General features: G+C 39.9%; 1 protein-coding gene across 1 annotated transcript in view; it reads right to left on the bottom strand.

Annotated features, from left to right (window-relative positions):
• Positions 1–27,479, bottom strand: part of camkvl (CaM kinase-like vesicle-associated, like) — a 36,592-nt gene that overhangs the window by 7,738 nt on the left and 1,375 nt on the right. Inside the window, exons 2-3 of the mRNA XM_086141713.1 lie at positions 1,345–1,451; positions 198–329 (exon numbers count right to left, since the gene is read on the bottom strand). Coding sequence (XP_085997839.1) covers positions 198–329; positions 1,345–1,439 — 227 coding nt within the window. The 5' untranslated portion in view covers positions 1,440–1,451. The remainder of the gene's footprint in view (positions 1–197; positions 330–1,344; positions 1,452–27,479) is intronic.

Genomic DNA, 27,479 nt, shown 5'->3' with positions numbered 1-27,479 from the left:
TTGTCAGTTTGCTGGATATGCCAAAAACAATTCAAGGCTGCAGTTACAAACACCTGTGTGCACATTACAGAGGAATTGTCTGACTGTAAATATGATGAGAAATTCAAAACAACTGCATTGTTTCCCCCATCTTCCATTTTTATGGCTTTGCTCTCTTAAATCATACATCCCCGTGTCTCCATAGGCTGACTGCGTACAATTTCAGAATCATGATTTCATTCTTGGCAGCCTTGCGGACTTTCCTGCCATCTTTCTTGAGGAATTTCTTGCAGACAAACACCTTGTCTGTTTGTCTGTCCTTAGCCAGGCACAGCTCACAGAACTCCTTGCTGCAAGGTAAGAAAGAGAGAAAGAGATCAGAGGAAAACGAGTAAATACAAAGTCTGGAGAATAAAAAAGATTGCAAGCTATAGAAAAAATATTTGGAAGATGAGCGCATCATCTGCTTCTGAGCCCCAGAGGCCTATAATACTTTTTACCAAATGGATTTCGAGTAGCTGGGTAATGCAGAATTACATTACTGTTACAAAAAGATGTGTCATAAGTAATGAACACTAATCCAAAGGAGAAAAACGACAAATACTGCTTTATTTATTGTTCTTTTATGAAACCAGTACAGTGCATGATAAATTGTAGTTTATAAGTAACTTCACAATGAACGAACAATAAAGATGATGATTATAATACCGCAAACTCTACTTTTAATCAAAATCATGATGAAAAATATCAAGTGAATATCACACTTAGGCTTCACTTTATGAAATATACTGTATTTCACTTCAATACACACACACACACACAGTCACACACACACACACACACACACACACACACACACACACACACACACACACACCACACACACACACACACACACAGGGTGACTTTGTGTGTGAGTTATTATGTAAAGGATGAGCAGAAATCTTTGAGGCCAGATGTGGATGTTGCCATATGGCTTCCAACACTGATTGGTGTTGTGTGTGTGCGAGTGTGTGCGTGTGTGTGTGTGTGTGTTAGTGTGTTTGTGTGTCAAGGAGAGGTGCTTTTTTCTCAAGGAAGGGTGGAGGAGTGCTTTGGTTAGCCAAGTTCCAAACATGTGCTTTATGAGCTGTCATGATCAAAAATACACAGACAGCTGACAACGTTAAATGACAATTTCAACTTTAAATGTCCTTTATGACAGTCACAGGCTGGCCTTCTGCTCCAGCATTCTGTCATTCCTTTGGTGAAAGGAAAAGACATTTCAGGACAGTTCTAATCCAAAATGAGTATTCTCACAAATACAATCCAGTGGGCCATATTGGTATTTTTACAATGAATTTCAATGACTCAACTGATACTCACGCTCTGAGAACCTGCCCGATCTCATATTTATCCGTGACATCGGATATACTACTATATGTCCGCCCATCTCGCAGGGCAAGGCACCCAAATGGCATGACGGCATTCACCTGTAAAAAAAAAAAACAACAAAAAACAACAGTTTCAAACAAAGAGCTGAAGTGATGCATGAATTATCACAGCGGCAATTCTGATACAAAGAGATCATTGTGACTTTTTGCTTTAAGAAATATTCTGTTCACAGAAAGAATCAAAGATACAGTCAAGTCAGTCAATTTCTGAACAAATAGGGATGCTAAGGCTGCTGGCAGCCTGGTTGCGTGCCAGGCTTGTCAACAGATACTAAGCTACCCACTAATCTTCTATCCACTCTTCCAAAGTCTGTAGATTCTGCACAACGGCTGTTTAAGTTCATCCTAAACTCTGTTTATAAAGGTCAATGTCCCTCTGTCCCTAAAGCAGCTGTCTGCTTCAGCAATCTCTGAGGACCTGACCTGTGACCTGATAGTATTTTAATGACAGGGAGATTGATTTCCCTGTGCATGACTGTAAGTTTGGATTTGATCTAGATGAGTAGTTCCCAACCCTGTTAGAAACGTCTCTCGGTATAAATTTCGATTTCTTTTCCCTTCAAAGTAGCAGATATTGATGTGAATTTCTGTGGGCGAATAACAATGTGCCCGACGACGGTGAATAGACATCAAGAAAACAACAAGAGAAGAAAATAATGTGGAGAAATATAATTGTCAGAGGAAAGAAGCGAAATCAAGTCAAGGGATTAGAGCGATCCCAGGAGACTCCAAAAAGCTGGGTAGAAGGACATGGTTGGTGAATCAACAATCAATATACGATTCCGGTACCTTCCTTGGGCTATCATCACCCACATCGTCTAATGCTCCATCTACTGTAGGAGACAGAAATCTTGGAAGTTTCCGCCATGTATCCTCAAGCTTCTCTGCGACTGAAGCATTCTGGAAGCTTCACAGCTCAGTTCTTATATCACTCCTGACATTGTATCAATGGTGGCTGGTTATATTCCATCTTCTGTCTTTGCCGAGCCGTATCGAGATGATTCCTTCGTGTCGGGAGGCGCTTTAGTTAATGCAAATGTTGGTTTGCTGCCTCTACAATGACTCCTGCCACACCGGGGTTTACAAGTAGCAGTAGCAGATGTGAGGACAAAGATAAAACCAAGAATATGCATGGAGATAATGATATTTGCTGATATCATAGTGCTAAATTAGAATTAGGCAACAAGTGTCTCGCTCACACACTCACTTGCTCGCTCGCTCACCCACTCATGCACTTGCTCACTCACTCTTTCGGATGAAATAATTCATCCAGAGGTGCTTCTCATCTACGGTGTAGGCGGGGGCTGTGGCATTCTGTGTAATCCCACTGCTGGCCTTAATCTCTAATCTGTATCCCTAATCCAGAACCCTGAGATGTATGCTAAATGTATGTGTTTGTAAATGTGCACGTATTAATTTGATGACGCGGTTAATTCACATGCGCAGATATGGCTTTGAATAGAATAGTTTCTGTTTGAACATGTGTGTCCATATGCTCAGCCAACTGCAGACCTCAGGGAATATAGTGGGGGATTGAAAAGGCCTATTTTTGCCCGAAGATTATATAAGTACAACTATACGCTCAAAATAAGGTCCAGGACGGTGAAAAAGATGCTGGGGTGATGTAAATGGAGCACAGCCATCTCCATGGGAACAGCGTGTCCCCGGTAAAACACAAGAACACCTGTCAGGCACCAAACGGCATTTGTCAATGAGAATCAGCAGATATGATTGCAAATAACTTTTCAAGACAGAATGTGACTTTTGAGCGCAGTGGTTTTAGTTATTCACATACTCTGATTTCAATATCCAAAACTAACTTTTGACATCGCTGCTGATTAGATTTGGAAATTTTTGGCGAGTCTAAGGGGAACCATTATGAAATAACTGAATGTTATTTGTGAGTTATGTCATTCTGTAAATCTGTGAACTTTTAAGGCTCTATCGTTATCGCAAAAGCTTTTTCCTCGGGGGTCAGTTTCAGTTAAACTTGTACTTTCCAGCGGTACTATCCCCGCTAACGTCAAAGGTCTGTTTGGCGGAAAAGGCATAATTATTTACTTTCAGATATGTTTTTCATTCCTTATAAAGGTGTCCATCTCTGTCTCATGTCGCTGTCGGTTGCTTCTTGAGTGAGAAACTCACTTGCTAGTTGATATGCCATGTGTGCAGGATACTGAGTCAGTACGAACCTTGAAGATGATGGAGAGTAGGAGGCAATACGGGAGGATATAAGGAGAGAGGAGATAAGAAGGGAGAAGTGGGAAAGATGAAAGATGAGGAAAGAGGTGAAAACAATGGAAACACAGAGGCAAGGAGAAAGGTACACTGTGACTAAGTGTAAAGGTGGTTAGAAATAGTGTACGAAAGAACAGCACAAAGGGTAAAACACAATACTGCAGAGGCAGATTGAGAGAACCTCTCAACCTCACAGCTTTGTAACTGTGTGTGTGTGAAGGTTTGCACAGGTGAAGGTGTTTGTACGTGTTGACAGGCTATTTGAGACACTGTGTGCGTGATACTTATTTATAAAGGGCAGTCCCCGTAGTCAGAAGGCACTCAGGAAGGCTCACTGACAGGGCAACCACTCCGAAAACAAATTTGCTGCATGAGTCCCGGACGTCGGTGCACATCGCATAATAAGTGAGATGAAATGAAAGCACTAGAGTTCAGTGTATTTCAAAATTTAAGCCATCTATGGTAATACCATCACTGATCTCCCAGCAGCAGGTGCTGCTTTGAATTAATGAAACTGGACACTATGTTCTGGCTTCTTTGAAATTTCAGTGACAGCAATTATTCACGTTTTCAAATACAGTTTGAAAACTTCAGAGGTCCTGCTATTCGTCTTCATTATTCATCATGGATATATGATTAAATATCCAATTTCTTGTTTGACAATTTCACGCCGTTGAGGTGGTAGGTAAAGCTGTAATGCTAGGTGTTTCAAAATGAGAAAAAGTAACTTTGTGAGAGAAATTACATTTTTGGTGGAGCGAGAACATATGAATTAGCAGCCTTAATCGCACATCTTTAAAGATGCACTGTCCACATTGTGATTCTATAAAGAAGCGGTCCCTGACTCAGGGCCATGGACTTGTAGTGTTCCACGGCTTATTTAGTACAAGGCCACAACGGAGAAAACTGAGAATAGATAAAGAAACAAAATGATGATCAAATTTTCTACCACTTATGACGGTCTGTGCTCGTCTCAAAGGGCGGCAAGCTTTTTGAAACAAATTTAAAAATGCAAAGCAAAACAAGTCAACAAACAAAACAGTATTTTTTATGAAGGGGAAAAAGGTCCAAGGAGGAGAGGAAACCCAGGTGAGTTGAATTTTTCAAGTACTATTAATACATATATACGTACATACATATCTATTTTTTTTCCTATATATAATTATGTTTTTCTATATTTATCCCCCACACCCCAAGGTCGGTCTCTGAAACTGTCGTCTTACATGAAACCGGTCCCTGGCGTAAAACACAGCAGGCTGGGGACCACTGCTTTGAAAGTGCAAATATAAAAAGCAAATATTAAGGAATCTGAATTATCAAAACAAGTTCAGTCCGAGCACAAATCTGGGATTCATTTGATTAGTAAACATTTTTTTTACTCTCTGCGTGTTAAAATATGTTTTTTCATACAGGGTGCAATAAAATATTAAAAATGTTATCAATTTCTTTCTACCTCATTAAAAAATAATTCCATTTGAATACCCAAGTATAGGCTAATTTTCAAATTTCACAAGTTTGACTGCTAAATGTTGTCTCCTGCTTGATGATACAGTCTCTCGTGAGTGTTCGTGACTTGGAGGCTTTAAGTACCCACAAAATATTTGTGTCTGCAAAATTCACTACCAGGATTGACAGAATCTAATTTGTGATGTCATAAATATGATGTAATGCTCTTAGATCAGATAATATTTCAAAAGTGCAAGAGACAAGTTTGTAGATACAGATTCTGCACCAAAGATATTGGTGGGTCGGGTGAACCTCAAACATTTAGAGAACAAACAAAATGCATTTTTTAAAAGGTGTGGAGCCTCTGAAATATTGAAGGTAGACTTTATGACAACAAATGGTCTTGAGATAGTTTTTTGCAGAAAACAACCTGTCATATTGCTGTTGCTTTTCAGCACTGCCGGCTGGGGGCCTCCATGAAGCAACATGCAGCTCAAGCCTCTCAATTTTGGGCAATCCTGTAAAGTGATATTACATGAAAGCGTAATGCAGAGTTTGCTCGGGCCCTGGAAATACATAGCGATTAACATACAGGGACTCAGGTGTGAAGGCACACGGCGCAGTCTGAGACATCACACTTCATCTTCAGCACCTTAAATCAAATTGCTTATGCGTGTTTCTGGGTGTGTCGGTGCGCTTGTTCACAAGTGTGGCGTCTCGGTTGCAGCGAGGCTCCAAAATGAATCGAATGGACTGAATTATCTTTTCATCGGCACAGAGGGGAAGCATTTCAGAGGTTCTTGGTGTGAAGGTTATTCTAAGAAAATCTTCTATTTGCTGGCACTAATATTCTCTCATCCCGAGCTCATCAGTACAACACTGTTAGAACTCTTCCTTATCTGTTAATAGTGACATAAGTCTGTGTTTTATTTGGCACAAAGCTGACATGCTGTGTCTCCGTTTTCAGATAAGAATAATTATGAATGTATGTCTGTGACTCAAATGTTTTTGTTCTAGCTGTGCTGGGCTGTTCAGAGTGACGAGGTGTGTCAGACAGTGTACTGTACAAATCTTGAAGTCTTCTTGCAGTGGTGCCACATCGGTTTTGTCAGGCGAGGATTTGAGCACTGTAGTCATAACAATGAAGCGTGTTTTAGTGTGTTTATAAAATATATGAAAAAGACTTGTCAGTCTTTGCTTGCGGAGATGAGTCAGAGCAGCAGTGGAAAAGAGATTGGCATTATTTCTGCATCCGTGAGAAAGAGTACAAAACCCCCTGCATGCTTTACATGTCAGAGACACTGACTACATCCGCCCTTCATTAATGCGTGACATGGCACTCCATATATATCACGCCAGCAGGGACACAGGTGTGTTTTCCACAGGAATAAGATGTTTATCCATTAAAACAGACAGTTGGATGATTTCACTTCAAAGCTTATACCACCTCGCCAAGAGGTAACTTTCATCATCACTTTTCCCGCGCGCAGCCCTGTTCCAGCAGCTCTTCGCTGCTGAAAGTTTAATCATGGCAAGTCCACATCAAGCTAGGGCACTAGGACATTGGGGATTATCGTACTGCTCATGACCTCGGTTATTCTCCGCTAACTTTCACATGCACTCGCAACCTCTAACCCTCTTGTGCGCTTGTGTGAGAGAGCAAATTAATGAAAAATAACTACACAGCATTGCAAAAAAAAAAAGGGCCGGAGCTGTTGCACTAGCCGTTATATTAAAAGAGCCCACATCGGATCAGAATAGTAGCTATTCATTAACTAATTGAGTTTGAGGTTGATTATTATTCAGCATTTAGCTTATAATTCATCAACAAGACATGGCAGTTGGACCTCACTTGAGTAGTTGCTAAAATCTAAAAAAAAACTGTCTCAAAGAATTGTCTGTTGCTGAGGGTGAAAAATCAACCAAAGTAAAATTTGATTAGATTTACAGTGTTATGTATGAAATTGTTTTGGGTATAATAAGTAAATAAGAACAAACCAAATACTCGAAACAGAGCTGAAAGCTTTTCCTGCACAAACATAAGGGTATTAAAGTAAACAGAAATGTCTCCACTAATTGCTACCAAAACTTATTGCCTGGGTTGATGAGTGCGCGTTCAATATTAAGCTGAGAATGTTTCAGCCGGAGGTTTATCACAGCTGCTATTAGATTACTGTGACACGAAAAAAAAGGTGATGAGCAAGATTTGTGAAGACGGTGAACACGGAGTATGTGAAATGGAAACAATGAGAGGACAAGGCGATATAACGCCAATTTCTTGTTCCAAGACAAAGTATAGTACATTTAGTATATATGTACATGTTGTATAGCTAAAAGGGAGTTAAACTAATCACAACACGTCCACAAAAAAAGTAATAGCCACATGAATCACGTGTGAAAGTAATGGGTAGTGTGTGTTTGTGTGCCTTTATGTATGTGTCGCAGCATTAATTCCGTTTCATTTATTTCTTTTACTTCCCAGGATGGGATTGTCTTCGGGGTTATTCTTAACACTAATACTGTTATTGCTGATGGAATGGCTCTCGTCTGATGCCTGTGGATGTGTGTGGCGTTTGTATCCATTGTGGAGGGACGCAGTAAGTGTGTGTGTGTGTGTGTTCGGGTGTTTGTGTTTGTGCTCGCGTGTGACTATGAGGCGTACACGCTGCCAGAAACAAGCAGAAACTCTGTAATGAAAATTCATCACATCTGCCCAGGGAGAGGCAGAGTGGAAAAAAAGAAATTCTAAATGACATAAAATGCAAAAAAATTCATACTGTTTCACACAAACACATAGTCACACTCCACGCCCACACAAGTGCTCAGAACACAAACGTATTGCTCTATTCTGAATGATAGGATTCATCTGTTTTTGAACCTTATGCCAGACTATAAGAACACTTCCTTCCGCACCTTTCCTTCTCTCCCTCCCTCCCCTGTATATCCTCTATTTTCTGTCCCCTCATTAGGAGTGGATCTGTGCTGGTCTTGCACAGAAAGTACGTCCTCGGGGAGAAGAGTCACAAAGTATCTCTTTCTTTTGCTTGAGAGAATAAAAAAAACAAGTGAGCAAACGTGAGTATTTGTGTGTGTGTGTGTGTGTGCATCTGAGCCTAGTTTATGTAAAGTGACACAATTTCCATCTGGAAGGAGTGCTCTTTTGGACACCTAAAAAATCTTGAGGCAGGACCAGGAGACACAAATGTTCTAAACATACATCCTGCACAGATTTAATTATTAATAGTGTGTGGGATCTATGAGATACATTTCCACATCCAGTGGATATAGAAAAAAAAATACATCTGGATCCAGCAGAAAGGTGAGATTAATGTAAATGTATTTTCTGCATGCCCAAAAGTGAGGACTCTCTGTTCAGCTGAAATTCTAGGGAGTCAGAAGTCTTACTGCTGCACATCTAAGTTTTATTTCTCTGCAGCCTGCTTTCCAAAACACAGGAAAAAGATGGTCAAGGTGATCGTTGAAATGAAATGTGCAAGTCTACCAGTGTAAAAATGAATTTCTAATGGATGCCTATAGATGCATGTTTACCTCATTTCCCAAGTTGAACTGCTGAATGTTGTGCTCCTGAAATGTTATTTTTTCTAAAATCTCAAGCGCTCCAGCTATAGTGTTGGTGGCTTTAAGACCTCGAGAGAAAGCAATGAAATTCAGTTTCATTTTCACTTCAAGGAAGTAGCATATGTTCTGGTTGTAACCGCGTTAAATTAATTTGCAAACATAAACTGCTTTTCTGCTTGGTTCCCCCTTTCTCAGTGTCAGGAGTCATTGTCAAATTTGGTATGAAAACCAAACCAGACATTATTTTATTTTCAGAATGAAAACCCTGAATGGATGGTAATTTGTTAGTGTCCCCGTGTTCACCAGTCACTTCTCTGAACAGGTATTTTTGCTCTTGTTTTCAAATATTGCATGATACAAAATAATGCCATCTGCCATCTCCCTTGAGTCTGGCTTGGTCAAGGAAGACGTCCTGGCCCTCCTAATCCAGACAAAATTTCTTGCTGCCCCTTGGTTTCAATGATAGGGATGTGTCTAACTCCCTCCCTGTCCTAGGATCACTGCCCTCAAAGAACCTCTTAGGGTCCGGTGCTCCCAAAAACACAGCTCCCACTATCATGGGAAGACACACGCTACTCCACCATGATATGTCAGGAGGTTGGAGGCCCAGCGTTAAACCAGAAAACGCTGGAGTGATTTTATATCACATCTGACCCGAATGACTTTGGGGTCCCCCAGGAAGAGCGAGAGTGCGTCACTGGGGACAGGGATGCCTGGGTTGACTTACTTAGTCCAAGATAAGTGGGGGACAATGATGAATACTGATGAAGACATCTAAATATAGATTTGAAAAACCAAGCTTCAGATACAGAAATGTCAAAACCGATAAAATCTGAAATCAGTCATGATGTAACTGGTCACCTTGAGGATTATGTTTTTTTTTTTTTTTTTTGTTGAATAGCAAATCACAACAAAACAAAGCAAAGAAAAGATCCAAAGTTTTGTTTTTGCAACGCCTTAGCATCATATAAAGAGTATATTATCCTCCAATGTCAAATGCAGTTCTTGTGTTTTTGCCAGATGAAACCCTGAACCAGAAATCATAAATATATTTCTTTGACGTAAAGATCTTTTTAAATATTCAACTGTATTGTTTCCTCGTTCACTGAGTTGTCACTAAGTTGCTCCGATGCATTTAAAATGTCATTTATGCTGCAGCGTAACAGTAAGGATAGAGTGCCAACTGCTGTTTTTGGACAAAGCAATGGGTGTACTAATGTGCAATTGCATGTCATGTTGCATACATACATAAGGCAGTTGTGTTTGCGTGTGTGTGTGGGGGGGGGTTGTTCATCCGCCCAATTACTTACTCATTATTTTGTTGTTTTCCCTACTCCTTTTGTCTTATGATGTTATTTATGTGGCTGTTGCGTGTGTTTGTAAATGTGTTTCCTGTCTGTTAAACTGTTTATTTTTTGAAAAATGAGGTTTTCAAATGTATTTTAATTCATTTTAGATAAAACTATACATTTAACTGGTGTCTTCTCGAAAAATCAGAACTGTTAAGCTATATATAACAGTTTTATAAGTTTTAATAACTGGTTAGTATATATACCTGGTATTGGTGTCTGTAATAATTGCAATATCTCGCTGGCTCAACTGCTAAATGGAATTACAGGAATTAAAACTAAACTTGCGAAAACATAATGACATCCGGTGACAAAGCCTGGCAAAAAAATTCACTTTTTGTTGTGCTTCTTGGTCATTTTTGAGAGGGGATTAAGGAGATTTATCTGTATTTGTTTGTACTGAAATCAAAACAGAAACCTCATCTCACGGTAAACATAAACAGTTGACACTGTTTATATAACTTATATCCTCAGAAAGGGAGTATAAGACTATAGGTTGCTTGTTACTATAGATATTTTAAATAGACCTACAATCTAAATGCGAACCAAAGGAATTTATGCTGACCAATGGGAACATCTGTTTTCAGCGGGTGTTGTACTTCCTGGCTGAGCTACAGTAATATCAGTATAAAAGAAAACTATACCAGAATAATACAAATCTTCATCCTCTCTTTGTCCAATACTTCAGTGTAGCAGAGGATCACGCTGCTGTCTGAGTTCCCCCATAATTTCAGTGTTACAGTGTTTGTCGTTTCTGCAAAGTAACCATCCAAATAAATCCTGGTGATCGATTAAGTCATGGGCCTTCATGGCTAGAATGTTTTACAATCCATCACAGATCCATATTTTGCATTATTGCAACATTGCCCCTGAAGAGAGGCTTTACTGAAAATATCTATAAATTGAGTTGTGTTGAGACCTGGACAATAGATGATACAAAATGTCTTGTCTTTATTTTAAACACATTTACATTATGCCTCCTTTGATAAAGTGCAAAAAAATGCGTTTTTTTTCAATTTTTCATTTAAGCGCGGCCAATGGAAATTGTACTTTGCCTTCGCTCATGCATGCAGTTGAGGAGGAACAGACCTCATGTGAAAAGTTTGTGAGGCAGAAAAAAATTGTCATGCCAGGCAGACACGACCACATTGACATGGCTCACAAGACAAACACGAACCCTTGGATTGAAACGACACAGGCGAACTTCTCAGCATCGTGTTTCGGCGGGCCTCTAAGGTTGAAAAAAAAAATGACGGAAAAAGAAAGGGAGCAAACATTTGATATCACCGTAAAACATTAAGGGCGGTATTTGTAATGTTGAAAGCTGACAGATGCCAATCACACCATCATACACACACAACTACTGGTGGTGAGTAACCCAGATCATCAAGGGCTGTCAGGTGGTTTCCTCCTCAGAACTTAGCTGAATAGGATAAAAGTGTCGAGTATGTGCCCTCAAGCATATGAAGAAACCACGTTGCATCAATGACTTAAAATATAACTCTTCAGAGGGATGAGGTGATGCTACTGTAACCAACTGACTTGGTCGCGCTTAAATCCGTTTGGACGTTTGAGTAGCACTTGTAAAATAAATAGCTCACATAATCCTTGGGGGAGATGACTTGGCTACACAAACTGACGTGCACGATAACAGAATGACAACAGCCATTCATGACACAAAACATCACAAGAGGTGCAAACAACAGAGCTTCGCAAATACACAGGGCTCCACAGGAAAACGTGTGTCGCTACTGTTCCAGTCATTGGATATACCAATTCAGAGTAATTAAGTTTCTCTCATCATCCATCTGTGTGCATACGTGTGCGTTCCTGTGCATGTGTATCTACAGTGATCACAACTATATGGATTCCATCATTCTTTTGGCCAAATACCAAACAGCCGGCCTCTCCAAAAACCCCAGACCTCATTTGAAAGACTCACTCCATAACAAGGTTTGGATAAAGAAGTGCAGTAAAACATAGCAACACACCTAAAGGTGTACACATAATGCAACACAAGGGCTCTTGCAGCTTCTTACACACTGACATAAAAAACTACAGCACATTTTTCACAGGCCAGGACAGTCAGCTAATTGGCACAGAAAAAGTTCACCGCATTGCTTTTTCATTTCTTCATGATCCCCTTGCAAACTTCTCATTCACTGTTTGTAGCATCTATGTTTCGCCTCATGAGGGAGATACCAGGCAGACCTTGAGACCGACATAATGAAGCGACTGATATTTTTTCCACCCTGATGCCTGTCCATGTGTCTGAGCCTGCATTTGCCATCATATCTTAAAAACATTTATAAATGCAAATTGAAAAGAGCCATACAGACCCAACCTTTATGTATGTTCTTTCATCCACATAATTATAGTTTAACATATTCTACTTGTCTCTGCAGTGGTGACATGATTTTCCCATGTAAATTGTTAAAAAATTGTAAACATGATCTGACATTTATTTTGGTCTTGAATATCATTTGGAAGCAGCAAATGCTCCCCATGTTCTCTTAGGGGCTTTGTAGCTCCGAAGCAATCGGTGTGTGTGTGTGTGTGTGTGTGTGTGTGTGTGTGTGTGTGCGCGTGTGTGTGAATGGGTGAATGCAATCTCGCGTTTTGAAACCACAAAGTGAAGCAAGCACGATACAGGGGGAGATCATTTAGCATCATGGTGTGGTTTCTCATGTATTAACTTGTGGGCTGTGAGGACGAACAGGTTTTCTGTATGTTACATTGGTCGCTCCCCTCTTATGAGTGCATCATATGTTTTTCTCCTCTTGCATGACCTTCAGCATACCTTTCTTTGTCAGGTATGAGCCTGCATGAGTAATATTGATTGATAGACATTTCCGTCACATCCTTTCAGCAGGGAATAAAAACATGTTGTGATGGTGAACCACTCAGTCAACCACAACAAAAGAAAAAAAAATCAAACTTGATCAGATTTGGATCGTAGAATCAAGTAGAGACCGTCTCTTGCTTTAATTCTGTCTTTTAGTATTTCCTGCATATGAATGTTTATTGTCAGTTAATAAGCCAGTTTAACATTTCATTCATGTCTTCGAATGGTAAAAAAAATAGGGGTGGCACGGGGGCATGGTGATTAACGGTTCTACCTCACAGCAAGAAGGTCCCTGATTCGATTCCGATAAGGGGTTTTTCCTTGTGGAGTCTGCATGTTGTCCCCCGTGTCTACAAAGTTTTCCTTCTGGTTCTCCCGTTTCCTCCCCCAAACCAAAACACATCCGGTAGGTCGATTGCAAACACTAAATTGCCCAGAGATGTGAATGAGATTGGGATAGGCTCCAGGACCCATGCCACCCAGAACATGATAAACGGTATAGATAATGGATGGATGCTATGAGGAATAGTATATTACTGAATATGCTGAAAGTTGTTGGCCAGGTTTTGTGCACATCCATTAAACTACTTACTTAAGTCACATCTCTGGTATGCAAAGCTCACTTGACTGCCATATGTATGTTAAGTACATCACTCTCATGTACATATATTTTTTCGATTATATTGGCTACGGATACAAGTTTAGAACTCAGTTGTGCTGAGTCTTGCATTTGAACTGCAGTATGTGCAATTAATCTAATCATAATATAATCTGCTTGCAGTTTGGTGTAACAGGTCATGAGATATACTATGAACTAAGGTTTTGTTTTCAAAATAGTACTTTGCATTAAACATAATCTTATTTTCTGTTTGTTTTGAATAGGATATCTTGGCTTGTTATTCATATGATTCCTGTGCATTGAGTCCCAGAGGTCTACCTGAAAACATACTGCTCTGTGAAAGATACAGCCTGTGGTAATGTTTTGTGCGAAATGGTCTTTTCTGTCACATCTGCAGCAATGTGGACCCCCAGGGGCTTCTGATGCAAAGGCATCATGGGGCGCAACAGTGGAACTGTACTAGCAAAGAGAACATATGAATGCTAATAGAAGAAGTTGTATGTAATTTTCAGAGATGTTCAAAATCTGACTCATCTGACTATCTGTCTAAAGACACGGCTTTGAGCATAGTGCATCACCGGGGCTGCAACATTATATATTTTTTGCAAAATGCAAAAAAAAAAAAAAAAATAATTGGGAGTTATTTTGTCGGAAATAATGGCTAAAGTCGCCAGCTGTGGCCGGCGAGAGGCGGGGTCAATCCTGGACTGGTAGCCAGTCAATCGCAACTTTCACTCACTCACTCATTCGGGGCAATTTTCTCAATTTTTTCAAATTAACCCGCTGCATGTGTTTGAGCTGTGGGAGGAAAGTGGAAAACCCGGAGGAAACCCCACGCAGACATGGGGAGAAAATACAAACTCTGCACAGAAAAGGTCCCTTTGCCAGGATCCTTCGTGCTATGAGCCCGAAGTGCTAACCACTGTGCCACCTTGCAGCCCAAAATGAATAATCATCAAACCAAATAAAAATGAGCAACTATTTTCGCTTGGAACCAACTAATAAGAATAACTGCTTATCAAAACTGCAACATATAGCTATATATAAAAAAACAAAACAAAACTGTGCACTTCATCACAGCAAACCTACACTGTGAGGCTGTTGGTACCAATGAGAAAAACGGCTGCTCAAGCACAAGTCTCGACAAGCAAATTAGGTCATTTGGGCTCCAGGGAGAGTTGTAGTGACAGAGCCATAGAGAGAGGTGGTTAAGTGAAGGGACAAAGAGATGATATGGATAGAGAACAGTGAGAAGTGGCTGCAGGGAAGTGGGCAATTGCAGAACAATGGCTGCTCAGCTGTGTAGCATGTAAAAGATGAACATAACAGTTTCAACATTTTCTTTTTTTGCACAAGCATGCTTCACTTACACAGCCTCCCTGTGGGTACAATTCTTTTTTTGATGATCTGATCTGAAAAGATGTGAAACTTTCAACAGTTTATCTTGAACTGACTTATTTCACTTGGTTTTTGACACATCTTTTTAAAGTCACATAAAACAAAACAATCTCTATGTGTGTAACATGTGTAAAACATATTGATTGGGGGTTGAATGCATCCCCATAGTAATGAATGTGAGATTTGTACTAACTCAGCTGTTTTCTCCTACATTTCCAGGGGGCTGTTAAGAAATAAAGTAAAAGTTGCAATAGCACAATAGTAGTCTCCCATGTCTGCTCTCTCTGTAGTTTTTCAAAAGTGCACAGTGCCGGTGTAAGAAAATATTAACAGTCGGTGGGAGGAAATGCAACGTAAATGCTCAAAAACAATAGGTAAATTGTCGTCACTTTAAGATTAGTTTTATGATGACAGAAAAAAAGACAGCGCTTATGATTTTGAAATCTTCTTAGAAGATATTTGGCAATAATGCAGGCACTCAGGATTATAGAATTACAGATAGAAAAAAAATATTCGGTGGCCTGAAGCCCTTTCATGTTCTGTTCAGCCATTATGACAAGCACATTAAACCCCCTATACAATATTTATGTTTTTTTTTAACCTGACTGACATGATTTAGCAATCATTTAATTTGGGTCATGTTATCCCAACAGCTGGGATTGGCTCCAGGATTGCCTGTGTGCAGGATTAACTGTATAGATAATGAACAATATTACCCCCCCCCCCTACAGTGAATGGATTAAAGAGTTCATAACCTTCTTTTAACCATTCGTATGATGTACATTTTTCATTTTTCAGTTGCATCAATGATAATACAAATTGTTTAAAATTTAGAAATGCTTTAGCCTCCATGCATTTGAATTACATATCGGCGACTTGTGCCAATAAGCACCCTGCTGCCTCGTGCCGGCACAGAGCCGGGCTGTTGTCTAGCATCTATGAAATATTAAACAGATCTTCTAACGGAACTTCATTTCAAATGTCTTCATCTGCATTCAAAAATCAAATCTCTGACTTCCTCAGATCAGCACTATCAGAGGGACATGATTAATGGGCAAGAGAAGATGGAAAATGGGAGTTCAGACATTGTGGTCCAAATGATACCTGCCTGCATGACATGCCCCTCAATGATTCAGGAGACATCTGAGAAGTGGTTGTGCATTTCAACATATGTTGGCATTAAGTCCAGAAACATGAAAAAGTATGACGAAGACCCTCATTTTGAGATGACAACCACATTATAAAATGTCTGGGGGAAGTCATGATTATAAAATAGCTACATAAATAATTCATGGAGGCTCTGTTGATGCAGCGAACATTTACAAGAAGTAATGCGAATTTACAAAAAATGACTGTCAGCTGATAAGAATCTAATGATTCATGCTTTTAGGTATTGTACTACTGTTTTTATTGGAAGAACTAGGTCATGATTAAGTTGGATGTACACCAAATTGCAATTTTGCTGATCACTTATTGTTTTGTAGTTGACAATTGGTCTGTCCTGTACACTTCAGGCCAGGGTGATAAATTCATCCTCAGCCACAGGGTTCATTTCCTTCAGTGTCTTGCCCAAAGACACGTCGGCATGCAGGGAGTACTGGCTGGAAATTGCACCGCCAACCTTCAAATGGAGGGGCGCTCGCTCTACCAACCGAGCTACCTGCAACAAACTGCTCATGCAGAGAATGGAAAAGCAGACTGTACAATGTGCTCTTGCCTTGCTATCAACTACTGTGGGACTCATCACAGATAACTTGGTTACATAACTTGTTCTGCGTAGCCTGACAGTTGTGAGGCATTTAAGGTCAAAGATATACTTATTCTTACGTTAATCTTTGCTGATTCATAAATGTGTATTTGCGCATTCTGTGTCCATTGAAAAGTTGGTTTTGAATACTTTCATGAATGACTTCAACCTTCCTGCACAGCAAGGATACAACAAGGTTCAATTGATTTAGATCTTACTTTTCTTAAACATTCTCATGTTTTTCGTTACTCTTCGGCAAAGATTACACAACAAGACACTAGAGTACTCCACTGTACTTCCAATGGCAAGACTCACAGTCCTTTTGGAGTTTACCCATTCTTGTAGGTTAGCATCACACGAGACAATAAAACCACCTCGTCGTCGGTCCATGTAATTGTTCGATTGCTCGCCATGTTGATCAATATTTGCCCTTTTTTCATTCTGCCAAGACGGCAAAGTTCTCAATACATGAGTGCGTCTTAGTTCATCTGTAAATCCCACCGTGAACAACAAGGATGTGTTTGAAAGCGGCGACTGACAACAAAACAGAACATTGCCGAGAAAACCGGTCCCGATTAATGGGGGGGATGTTTCTGGGATTTTGGTGTGAATCCTCAAGCAACAGCAAAGTACATGAACAGTTATTTTTGTGACGCTTCTGGTTCTCTACATTAACAAGTAATGAAAGACAGCAAGACTTTTGCCTCAGAGGGGACAAATGCGTTTCGATGCTGTTTAGCTGGCAGCTAAAGCAGAATTAATGACCTTGTGTTGGCGATTGGCTATTCAGTCCCTTGCATTGAGGCTGACACCGGCAAGGTCTAACGGTATTAACAATAAACACAACAAAGATACGCAAATTAGAAGAGGAACACGGAAAGCGGGGTACTGAACACGAAACAGAAATAGAAGAGGATATTTAACTATTCCTCTTTTATTTTGGCCAGATGGAGTCTGCTGAATGATGAACAAGCAGATGTTACAAGTAGACGAACAAGACTTCATCAGAAACATCAGTGGGTTTTAGGGAGTTGGTGAATGGAAATAACTGAGATAGCTAAAACAAGATGGGAAAAAGAAAATATTCATCAATGAGTTGCATCCATGTTCGCTAAATTTTCGCTTTACCTTTTAATTTTATGTTCATTTGAAAGCTCAATTTTGTTCCGGATGTGTTTATCGGCAGCTCAGTATTGTATCTGATGCATTGATCCACAAGATGCAATGTCGATATCGAGAATGCCTGACTTTTTTTTCTCTTGCAAACTTCTTCATCATATGCACATCGCTACGCCCCGCCTTCCTTGATTAGCACATTGCTTCCACTTGAATCCGATAGTTATGTATATCACTACGTGAATCCGCCCTGAAACATCTGACCGCAAATTCCCCGCTTTTGTGTATTTTTTGGGGTTACATTAAATTGTACTCTCCATATACAGGAGTGTCTCCGAAAATTAGAATATTGTGATAAAGTTCTTTATCTTCTGTAAGGCAATTAAAAAAACAAAAATAGCTTTTTCATGATATTCTAATATTTTGAGATAGGATTTTTGAGTTTTCTTTAGATGTAAGCCATAATCAGTTGTATTAAAATAATAAAAGGCTTGCAATATTTCAGTTGATTTGTAATGAATCCAGAATGTATGACATTTTTGTTTTTTTAATTGCATCGTAGAAGATAAAGAACTTAATCACAATATTATAATTTTCTGCGACAGTCCTGTATGTTGAACTTTGTATGCACATGTAACTCAATGTGGAGCAGGTTAAAAAAAACTTTCAGAATTGCAAATCATATTATTATTGATAACCAGGACTTCTTTCTCCTTTGCACAGGTATACTGGATGCTATAAGGTGTGAGCGTGTTACCCACACATCTTTTAAAAATAGACAGAGCCCTGAGAGTCCCACACAGAGCTTCACAACAGAGACCTCTTGGTTGAAATTGTCTCCAGCCTTATGACTCTTATCCAAAACTTCAATCACCGCTGCTTTCTCCTCCTCTTCTGCGCTCCTCCTCTCCTCTCTTCCTCTTCTATCTATCACCAGGGAGGGGATTTTGGTTTCTATGAGTCTTCTATGACTTTAAATGTTTCACAAAAGCATTTATTTCACTCCAGCAGAAGTATACACACTGTACCGATGACTTTCTCACAGAGGTGTTCTCACTTTCATTCCCTGCTTGGCTGACCTTGATCCTTCTTTTTCCTTGTCATCTTCATCTCACTCTTTTTTTTTTCACCCCTTGAATACTCTGAATAGCTGTCCGTCTGGCTCTGGAGGTCATAGTTCTTTGCTTTCTCCAACTTCCTCTCGCTCCGCACCAAACCTCTCTGCGCCTTTATGTGTAAGAATAAACCATTCCTTTCACACTTGTTGACGGGACTGGTTTTCCATATGTGTGAAACACCGTTCTCTCAAAAACCATATTGTGAAATTGCCATCACTGTTCTTTCCATTGCAAATCTACGGTGCTTAAAAAACACAAGGCTACAACTTGGTTCTCATTGAACCAGATCTTTAAACATGTCAATTTATCCCACAAATTCTGGTAACAAAAACCTAACATGAACTTTCAATCAAGACCAAGCAAATAAAGAAAAACATGTATACACACCAGCTGACACACACGCGCGCACACACACACACCAAAGGGCTCTATAAATACAGTGTGGAGGTAATGTTCATCGTGTAAAGTAGGCGGCTTAACTGGAACCAGGTCAAAGCAAAGGCAGAGCATGCTCCTTTCTTCTATTTGGCTGCTTTTCTCAGCATTTCTGTCTTGCAATTGCTGTTGTCGGGCCTTTTTTTTTTTTTAAACGAGGAAGACTGGAATGGTTATTGCCCCCAATCCCATACACTTCTCTTCCCCCCAGTAATCACTTGTTTCCCTCTTGTCATTACATTGTTGCTTAAAGTACGGACAACAAAACTATGTTTCACAAGAGTCTTGATTTCATCAATTAGAAATCAATTGTTTTAACAGCATTACACTGCAATAAAAAGGCATCCCAAGAACGCCATATTCAACCAGTTGTTGAAGTATCTTGATTTGGCAATGAAATAATGTTTGGCTACGGACTGCAAGCAGTTAAATTTTATGACATGCAAAATGTACCTGTAAATTCTTCTCAAAACTAAACAAAGGACCCTTTCTTTCACTATTAGGCTACATGTTAAGGTATTCTGTCCAATTTTAAGTGACATGAGCCATTGTAAAACGAAATAATGCAAAAGTACTTGGCAAGACTTTTCGTTTTTGCGATGCAAAAATGCTTAATTTATAAATGCTTTTATACTCTGATGTTGTAGTTCTACTCATGCGGATACTTTAAACAAAGGCTTTTCTGGTTTTAATGTGTTAAGTGTCTCAGTTAGATATCATCTTTGTGAGTATCTGGCTTCAATTGTCAATACATTTTAATGCCTCTGTTGAGATGATTTAATGCACTCGAGTAATCGCTTGGATGCCTCTCGAAAGGCACTTGTTTGGCGCAAATGAGAGAGGGGGAAAGAAGAGAAGAATAGCGAGGCTGAGGAAATGGAAAGAGGTTTGGATGTGGACAGGAAGGTAAGAGCTGAGTTTTATTCCATGAGTCAGAGATAGTAAAGAACACACCTCAGGATGGAGGAAGGAAATCTAGCTTTGTTGCTTACCACCGCTGTATTAAACCCATCCATCCTCAGAGAGAGAGAGACACACACACATTCAAAGTGGAAAGTGAAGAAGGAAGAAGATGAGGAGGAGACGGAGTCATCTTTCACCTGTAACTAGTTGAGTTCTTGCCTTGTATAATGCAATGTGAGAATAAAGCCTCCTTTATGACCAGCTGAGCCAATAAATCCGGATCAGTTCTGACCTCTTTTCTTCCCCACTATCTCCTCTTCAGTGTATTTGTCTTTGCAGCAGCGGGCGGATAGTTTCAGCTGCTGAACTCTAAGGCTTAGAAACTTCCTGATTCCTTTCTCTGTCGTCGATTCTGTAGGCAGAATCTTACAGAAAGGACTGTAAAATGTGAAATACTATCAAAGCCATCCAAGCGTTTTACCAAAGTGGATAATGTGGGCACACTTGACACATAGCATTTTCCCTCAAGTGACATGAAAACAGCATTTTAAATCTACTATCTAATTGCTTATGTAATTTTTCCACTAACCATTACCCTGGGTGAAAAGTTCCTGCCATTAACGCTTTTAATAAAAAAAAAAACAAAAAAAAAAACAACATGCTGCGCTGTAGATGATCCGAGCTTTGGCCTCGCTGTATCACTATTCAGGGCAATGAGAGGGGAGAGGGTTTTGGCATCCATCCTTATGATTGGATGGGGAGCCACAGTTGAAAGACTGATAAGGCGTTGCCATGATGGATCCATCATTACGACTGCTTGGGGAGTTACGTAAACAGTAATAGCTGAAGCTGCACAAATAATAATCCCAATAAGTGACTATTACAATGATGGCGTTGATACTTAGGCTGTCATTCCCTGCGTCTGTCTAATTTTTCTCTTTAACCCTGCAGCTGTAATCAGGATTATATGCAATTATGTGCGCATGCTTTTGATCTGTTCACAACCTGATGACTCAGATTCCGGCCCAGCCCAGGTTTTATTTTTTTCATTTTTCAGTTGTAGTCTTTGATTCTCAGGGAACTCAAGAAAACAGTAAGCCCGGGCAGCAAATCTCTCCTGGAAAACACCTGATCAACACGTGAGAAGACTCATAAGAATTTGAAATTTGGTCCAGGCGGAGTACGTTGGCCGCTTGGAATCCTTAGAGCTGTTTGGAGGAATGACAACTACGCTGTTTTCACATCTCCTCTCTCTGCTCTTAATCCCAACCTTTGAAAAGGCCACTGCAGTCATTCACGCAACAATCTAATGGCACATATAAATAAGGCCGAGCTGAGACGGCTCAAGGGGAAGGTAAGAGAGAGAGAAAGACAAGTTAAGCATTAAAACATGCGAGAGGGGAAAAAAGACAGAGACAAAGTCGAGAAATTACAAATAACAGATGAGGACATAGAAAAAGGGAAGACGGTGTAAACAGGGTCCGGTAATGAATGCCAACTTAATGATATCCTCAGTCTTTCTATCTGCATTACTCTCTTCCCTTTGTCATGTATCTTACCTCTCTGTTTATTCCCTGGTTTTCTGTGACATTTAATATCTTCCTTTCCTCTAACGCTTCCGACAACTGGGGATACGATCTCTCATTTCTACTTAATTATCTTATGTATATTTATATTTCAAGGCTTTGAATATTTTCTAATCTGGGATCCAACAAGTGCAGAAAACAAATCTTTTATCGATATGACTTAGAGCCCTCCAGCCTCCTGCGATGAAGGCGTTCGGCAAGATTAGCAGTCGATGGTTGTGATTTATAATGTGGCTGTCAAGGTGATTTTAAGTCAACTTTTGAGACGCTGCAACGTAAATTCACTGTGAATTAGATATGTTGCAGTCACCTTGGGTGAGAATTATTCGCTTCATGAATACAAAATCAAAGATAGGTCTTCGCACACCACCGCAACATAACACACAAAGAGAAATCTCTTTATAGTATGTAATTTATTTAACATGTAAAAACAACCTTTCAGTTCAAAGGAAATCAATATTTGATTGCCTAATGATGAGCTGTCTCCAATTATGCGTTTCAGAACAAAAACATCAACCTGCCACCAAAATTCAAAGGATACCCAGCTTGTTTGCCAATGGTGAAAAGACCTGAATTTCTTATGTAATCCAGTGCAAGACAACTCTTATATAGCTACCTGTCGCTGGATTTATGCGAGATTAAATCACGAGCGAGCGAGAGGAAGAGAGATCATCTCATTTTCTCTATTCAGTATCTTTATTTTACTTACAGTGAATATAACCATCAGTATTATTTCATTAATTGCTATAATCAAGATCAGTAGTTGTGTCTACATTTGGCTCTAATTTTTTTGTCACTGGTACAAAACCATGACTGTGAATTGGAACATTTCAAATTTGCGTAAATGACATTTAAAATTCCAGCCTTTGGATCACTGGGATGACGAAAAATGGAAAATGTTGTTTAATAAAGCAAAAAAGCAACAGTGCGGCGTTTTAACATAACATTTTATCGTCCATTTCGTCCCCTGGGAACCTGCAAAACAAGATGTTTGGTCCTTCCAGTCCTGCCCCTGCAGGAACGTCTGCCTTCCAACTGTATCCTTTCTCCACAGATCTTTTGGTCCCATGCGGAGGTGGTATTGATGGCCCTGCTAAATCTGAGAAATATGATTTAGCTTTTTTTGTGCCAAACTTTAGAGCCAATGAAAACAGGTTCTCTCGCCATTCTGCCACAGCCAGACCTCCGTTATTTGTTTCAATGCAACATTTTATGCGCCAACAAGCCTGCATCCATCTCCATGGCACCATGTCACTGCCTGCTCACGCTATCCGTTTGGAGCCCCTCACAATGCTGAAATTGGATAAATCTTTTCTCCGTTGCTGTCAAACAGGCATGTCACAGTAAGACCCGGACTACTGGAAATACCGCGTTCATTCAGACACTTCCTGTCCATTAGTGCAGAGTCCCTCTCAGGGTGAAGGGACTATAGTGCAGACTTGATGCTTTGCCGAGAGGAGTCTCACACTCGCTCACGGTTTCGTACTAGAGCAAGATTAGTTTTCAACTGAGGACTAAATAGAGGATATGCATAAAATTCAAAACAGATGATCACAGAAATTGAGGAAAATAGTGCGACGGTTGCACCACCTGTGCTAGTTTCTGGTTTCCTCCTCCATCAATGTCCTGATGTTGATACTTCTATGGCGGCTCCTCTGCTGTTACTAAGAAGCTGTTGGAAAGAATTTAATTTGTTCTCCGATAAGTACCTGTTGCATTTTGAAGTTTTCTCAAAAAGAGTCCAGCAATTTCTAAATAAATAAAGTACAGGCAAATCAGAGAGACCCGTCTCTAACTCAACCATACGTCTCTTCCCTGTTTTTACCCAACTGTTTGCAGAACACGTCTGATTTCACAAGCTCTCTTCCGAACAGATATGCGGTTATTTTATGGCATTAACTCGTGTATCGCGGTCAAAGTTAAAACGGAGGTAACTATGTGGGAGAGACGACATAAACCCGAAAGCACAGCACACAAATCATCATATTTGGTTCTGGAAACAGCCGTTTTCTGCTGACAGCTTTTCAGTTCCTTGTTCCTACTGCCACTGGATTTTTCTCCCTCTGTCTCCTACATTAAAATTCACTGAAAAAGACAAATAAGTGATTTATGATTGATCAAAAAAAGAACAGAGGGATCAATTAAATCCAGCATTAGCCGACGTCATGAAACTATTGCTGCATCAATTCAGGGGATAGCTTATCATCTTAACCCAGCGCAACCTAAATGGAAATATAAGTGTGTGTGTTCTGAGTATTCTCAGACAAGTTCAATGATCACGGCGTCTTCAGTACTCGTTAACAGTTTTTATCATCCACCTGAAAATGCTTCAGATCGGGCTAACCAAGCCTAGAGGGTGCGGCAAGCGATTATCATTGGCACAAAAACAACTAGAGATGGATAGATATGCGTACAAACATATAATGGGTGTTCAGTAGGGGCACAGGGCTCAGCTGGAGGAGACAGGGAGCAGAAGAGATGGGACTTTGTGAGTGCAAGAAAGCAGAAAATGAGCAAGGAGGACAGGACATGGGAAACCTCTGGCGCCGAACTCAGTACGGGAAACATATGCTGTGTGTGCAGCTCGTCCTGAAGATGACACTTATGTAACATCGGAGGCATGTGTGCTAAAAAAGTAAATAAACAAAATTATTTTGCATCGGGTTGTTTTGCTCTCATCTGTCCCCCGACTGTTGTTGCCTCAGTGGCGCGTTCTCAAAAAAACAAAAAAATATGAATCTAATCTGGCTTTTGTTCCACTGATCATCACATACATTATTCTGTAAGATAAAATTGATACTGTATATATTGAGTATTTGATTGAAAATGTTGTTTTATCATTATAGGGTACTATGTTATACATGTAGCATAGTTCATACTCAGACAATCACCTCACCATTCGGCCACAGCTGTCGTCATCGCCAGATTCTCAAGTGCCCCCACAGAAGCAGAGCGGGCGAGACCCCGAGCCTCAGAGCTCGAGCTCCACCTATCCGAGTCTTCAATGTCAGAACGAGTTACAGCCTCAAGTGTGGCAGGCCAAGTCTACAGGGTCCGTACAGGATCTAGTCTTCTGTAATTGAAATCTCAAGGATCCGTGTTGCCATTCCCGAATAATATCGGCGCAACTGCCTTTTCCAGAGCTGACGGTTTTCACATCACCCTGCTCCTCGAGTGTTAGTTGATGGTTCATACAGGTCTGAACTGACAGCCAATCTTGCCATTGGTATCGTCTCCATCCTACTTAGCGTTCCCTCCTTCACCATCAGCATCAGCACCGTCCTGGATCGGCTTCATCACTGACCCTTCCAGCTGTCCACAAAGGTTACTTTATCTGCTTGGCCGGGTGTTAGGGCCAGGTTGCTTGAACTTGTCTACTTTAGTTCTGTCCATCTCCCTTGAGTCTCTCAGTCACCTGTCTTTCTCCTGAAACTCTACTTTTCTCCTGTAAGACAACTTCGTCCGGTATCTGAACTGTCTGTATTTGTGAGCCAAATCAGGCCCTGACTTTGGGTTCATAGACCTTAAGACCTTAAAACACTTTATAGCCTTAACTTTGACACTTTATATTTTATTTGCATTTCTTATTCTCCCTCCTTCCTACTATTATCTACTATTGTTATGTTTTACTTGAAACTATTGCACAACAATTTCCTTCGGGATAAATAAAGTTGTTCTTATTCTTATTCTTATTCTTATTCTTATTCTTATTCTTATTCTTAGCATCTAAGATGAAGTTCCTGCGAACAGATTGCGATGGCTTACCTATAAGCGTTTAACTCAAAATGGTTTATCGTACGTATTGCACATACCCTCATGAAAACTACTTGTTACGAACAGGTTTAATTTCAAAGTAGAATATATAGTAGATGAAAGAAATCATAGCGTTTCACTGCTGTTATTCATAAGCTCTGATTCAATTTTGGATTTAAAAAACAATATTCTTTTTGGGGAAACTGCTCCTGTAGTTATTGTGTCGCACTTCATTGTGATACTGATCCTTCACTGAAGTTCCCCGGTGTACTTTTGTTGTTGATCTGGTGCTGTAAACCAGTATGAGGTGGAAAAGAGCGTTTCTCTTATTGAACAATTAGAACAGCAACTTGCTGCCAACATTTCCAAAATCCTATTTAGAGCCATGATTTTGGCAGATTCAGGTCACCTTATCTCCACGAGGCCAGGTGTTTGTTCATTTCATCGGCCGCTCACGCCAGACTCCAGCTCAAACACGAGCAGCACAACACCTCACCCACTTGATGCCACCACAGTGTCTATGAGGCACAGGCCACGCTCGCTGGAGCTGGCTACCAACAGCGGGAAATGTTTAACAGCTGCGCTCGGTTTCACCGCACAGTCAATGATGGCTTTGTCAAGATTAACAGGCCCTGACAGATGTGAATGGGAAATTGCCAAAGCGGCGAGGGCAAGATATCTTCATGACTCTAAAGAGCATAAAGGCTAAAACTGAATCACAATGAGTCAACGTGCAGTATCTTTAATAGAGGATATTCACAGGAACTTCATAGAAGTTAGAATATCTATCTTGCGTAGGTGAGGTATTATGGTATTTCAAATTGATAAAAAAAAAAAAAAAAAAAAAAAATCAGAAAAAATAAAAAGACAAAGGCACATGCTTTCAGGTATCCCTCGTTTTCATGGAAAATGTTAAGTGTATTTTTTTCCCCTTCATATTTTCAAGTGTACTTGCTGCCCAGGTCATTTAATCCACTTAGGAACGGGAGCCATCTTGGATTCATAAAAGCCTCGGCTGCTTCAGGCATTTCGGCTCCTCGTTGGATATTGTTCAGAGGTTTTATCAAACCAGAGGTTTACTCGTTGAGGAGAGTGAAAAAAGTTCAAACAGCCTAAAAAGTGAAAAGCATGTGACCATTTTGGCACAAAAACAACAATTCACTCAATATAAATACATTCACTGCAGAGCATAGACCTCCCTGTATATATATATATATATATATAAATGTATATATCTATACATAGATATATACATACATACATCTCTCTCTCTCTCTCTCTCTATATATATATATATATATATAAATATATACATGATAATAAAGTAAGAGTACATATTACATATTTAACAATATGGCAAATATGTCCTATTCAAGTAAAAGATGCACACCCAAAGAGGCTAGCACATACAATCACACAGGAAAACACAGGAACATCACTGACACTGGTTTGCTTGAGTGATGTGCTCGTCTGTCATCTGGGTAATCCAGTGAAATCTACAGCGTTAGATTTGTACCATGAACAGCACAGAGCACAGCAAAGAAAAAAACAAAAAAACACACAAGTGATCTGAAAGCCTTTTGTCCTTTAGGCTGCGGCATTTTCACAAACTCTAAATTAGATCCCTGGAGATGTTTTCCAACCCAATATGCAGCAGCAGGTTGATGTAAAGGACATTGGCGGGGACATGAAAAGGGGCTGATATACAGCCATATGTGTGTGTGAATTTATCTTTTAATGTATACATGTCAGTTGCACTTGAGCACTTCGAGGTGTGTGAGCAGGAAGCAATGCACCAAAAATCTTGGGAGGGTTGTTTCCACTCAAAAAAAAAAAAAAAAAAAAAAAAATCTCTCGCACATGTAATTACATTTATTGGTGATCAAGCGCATTTTGCCCTTTTTGTTAAAAAAAAAAAAAAAAAAAAAAAAAAAG

This window comes from Fistularia commersonii, chromosome 34, assembly GCF_037954325.1.
Source record: "Fistularia commersonii isolate RoL2024-O1a breed Wild chromosome 34, RoL_Fcom_v1.0, whole genome shotgun sequence".
NCBI classification, from domain to species: Eukaryota; Metazoa; Chordata; class Actinopteri; order Syngnathiformes; family Fistulariidae; genus Fistularia; species Fistularia commersonii.
The sequence above is the reverse complement of the archived record's forward strand: the minus strand, read 5'-3'. Positions and strand labels throughout refer to the sequence as shown.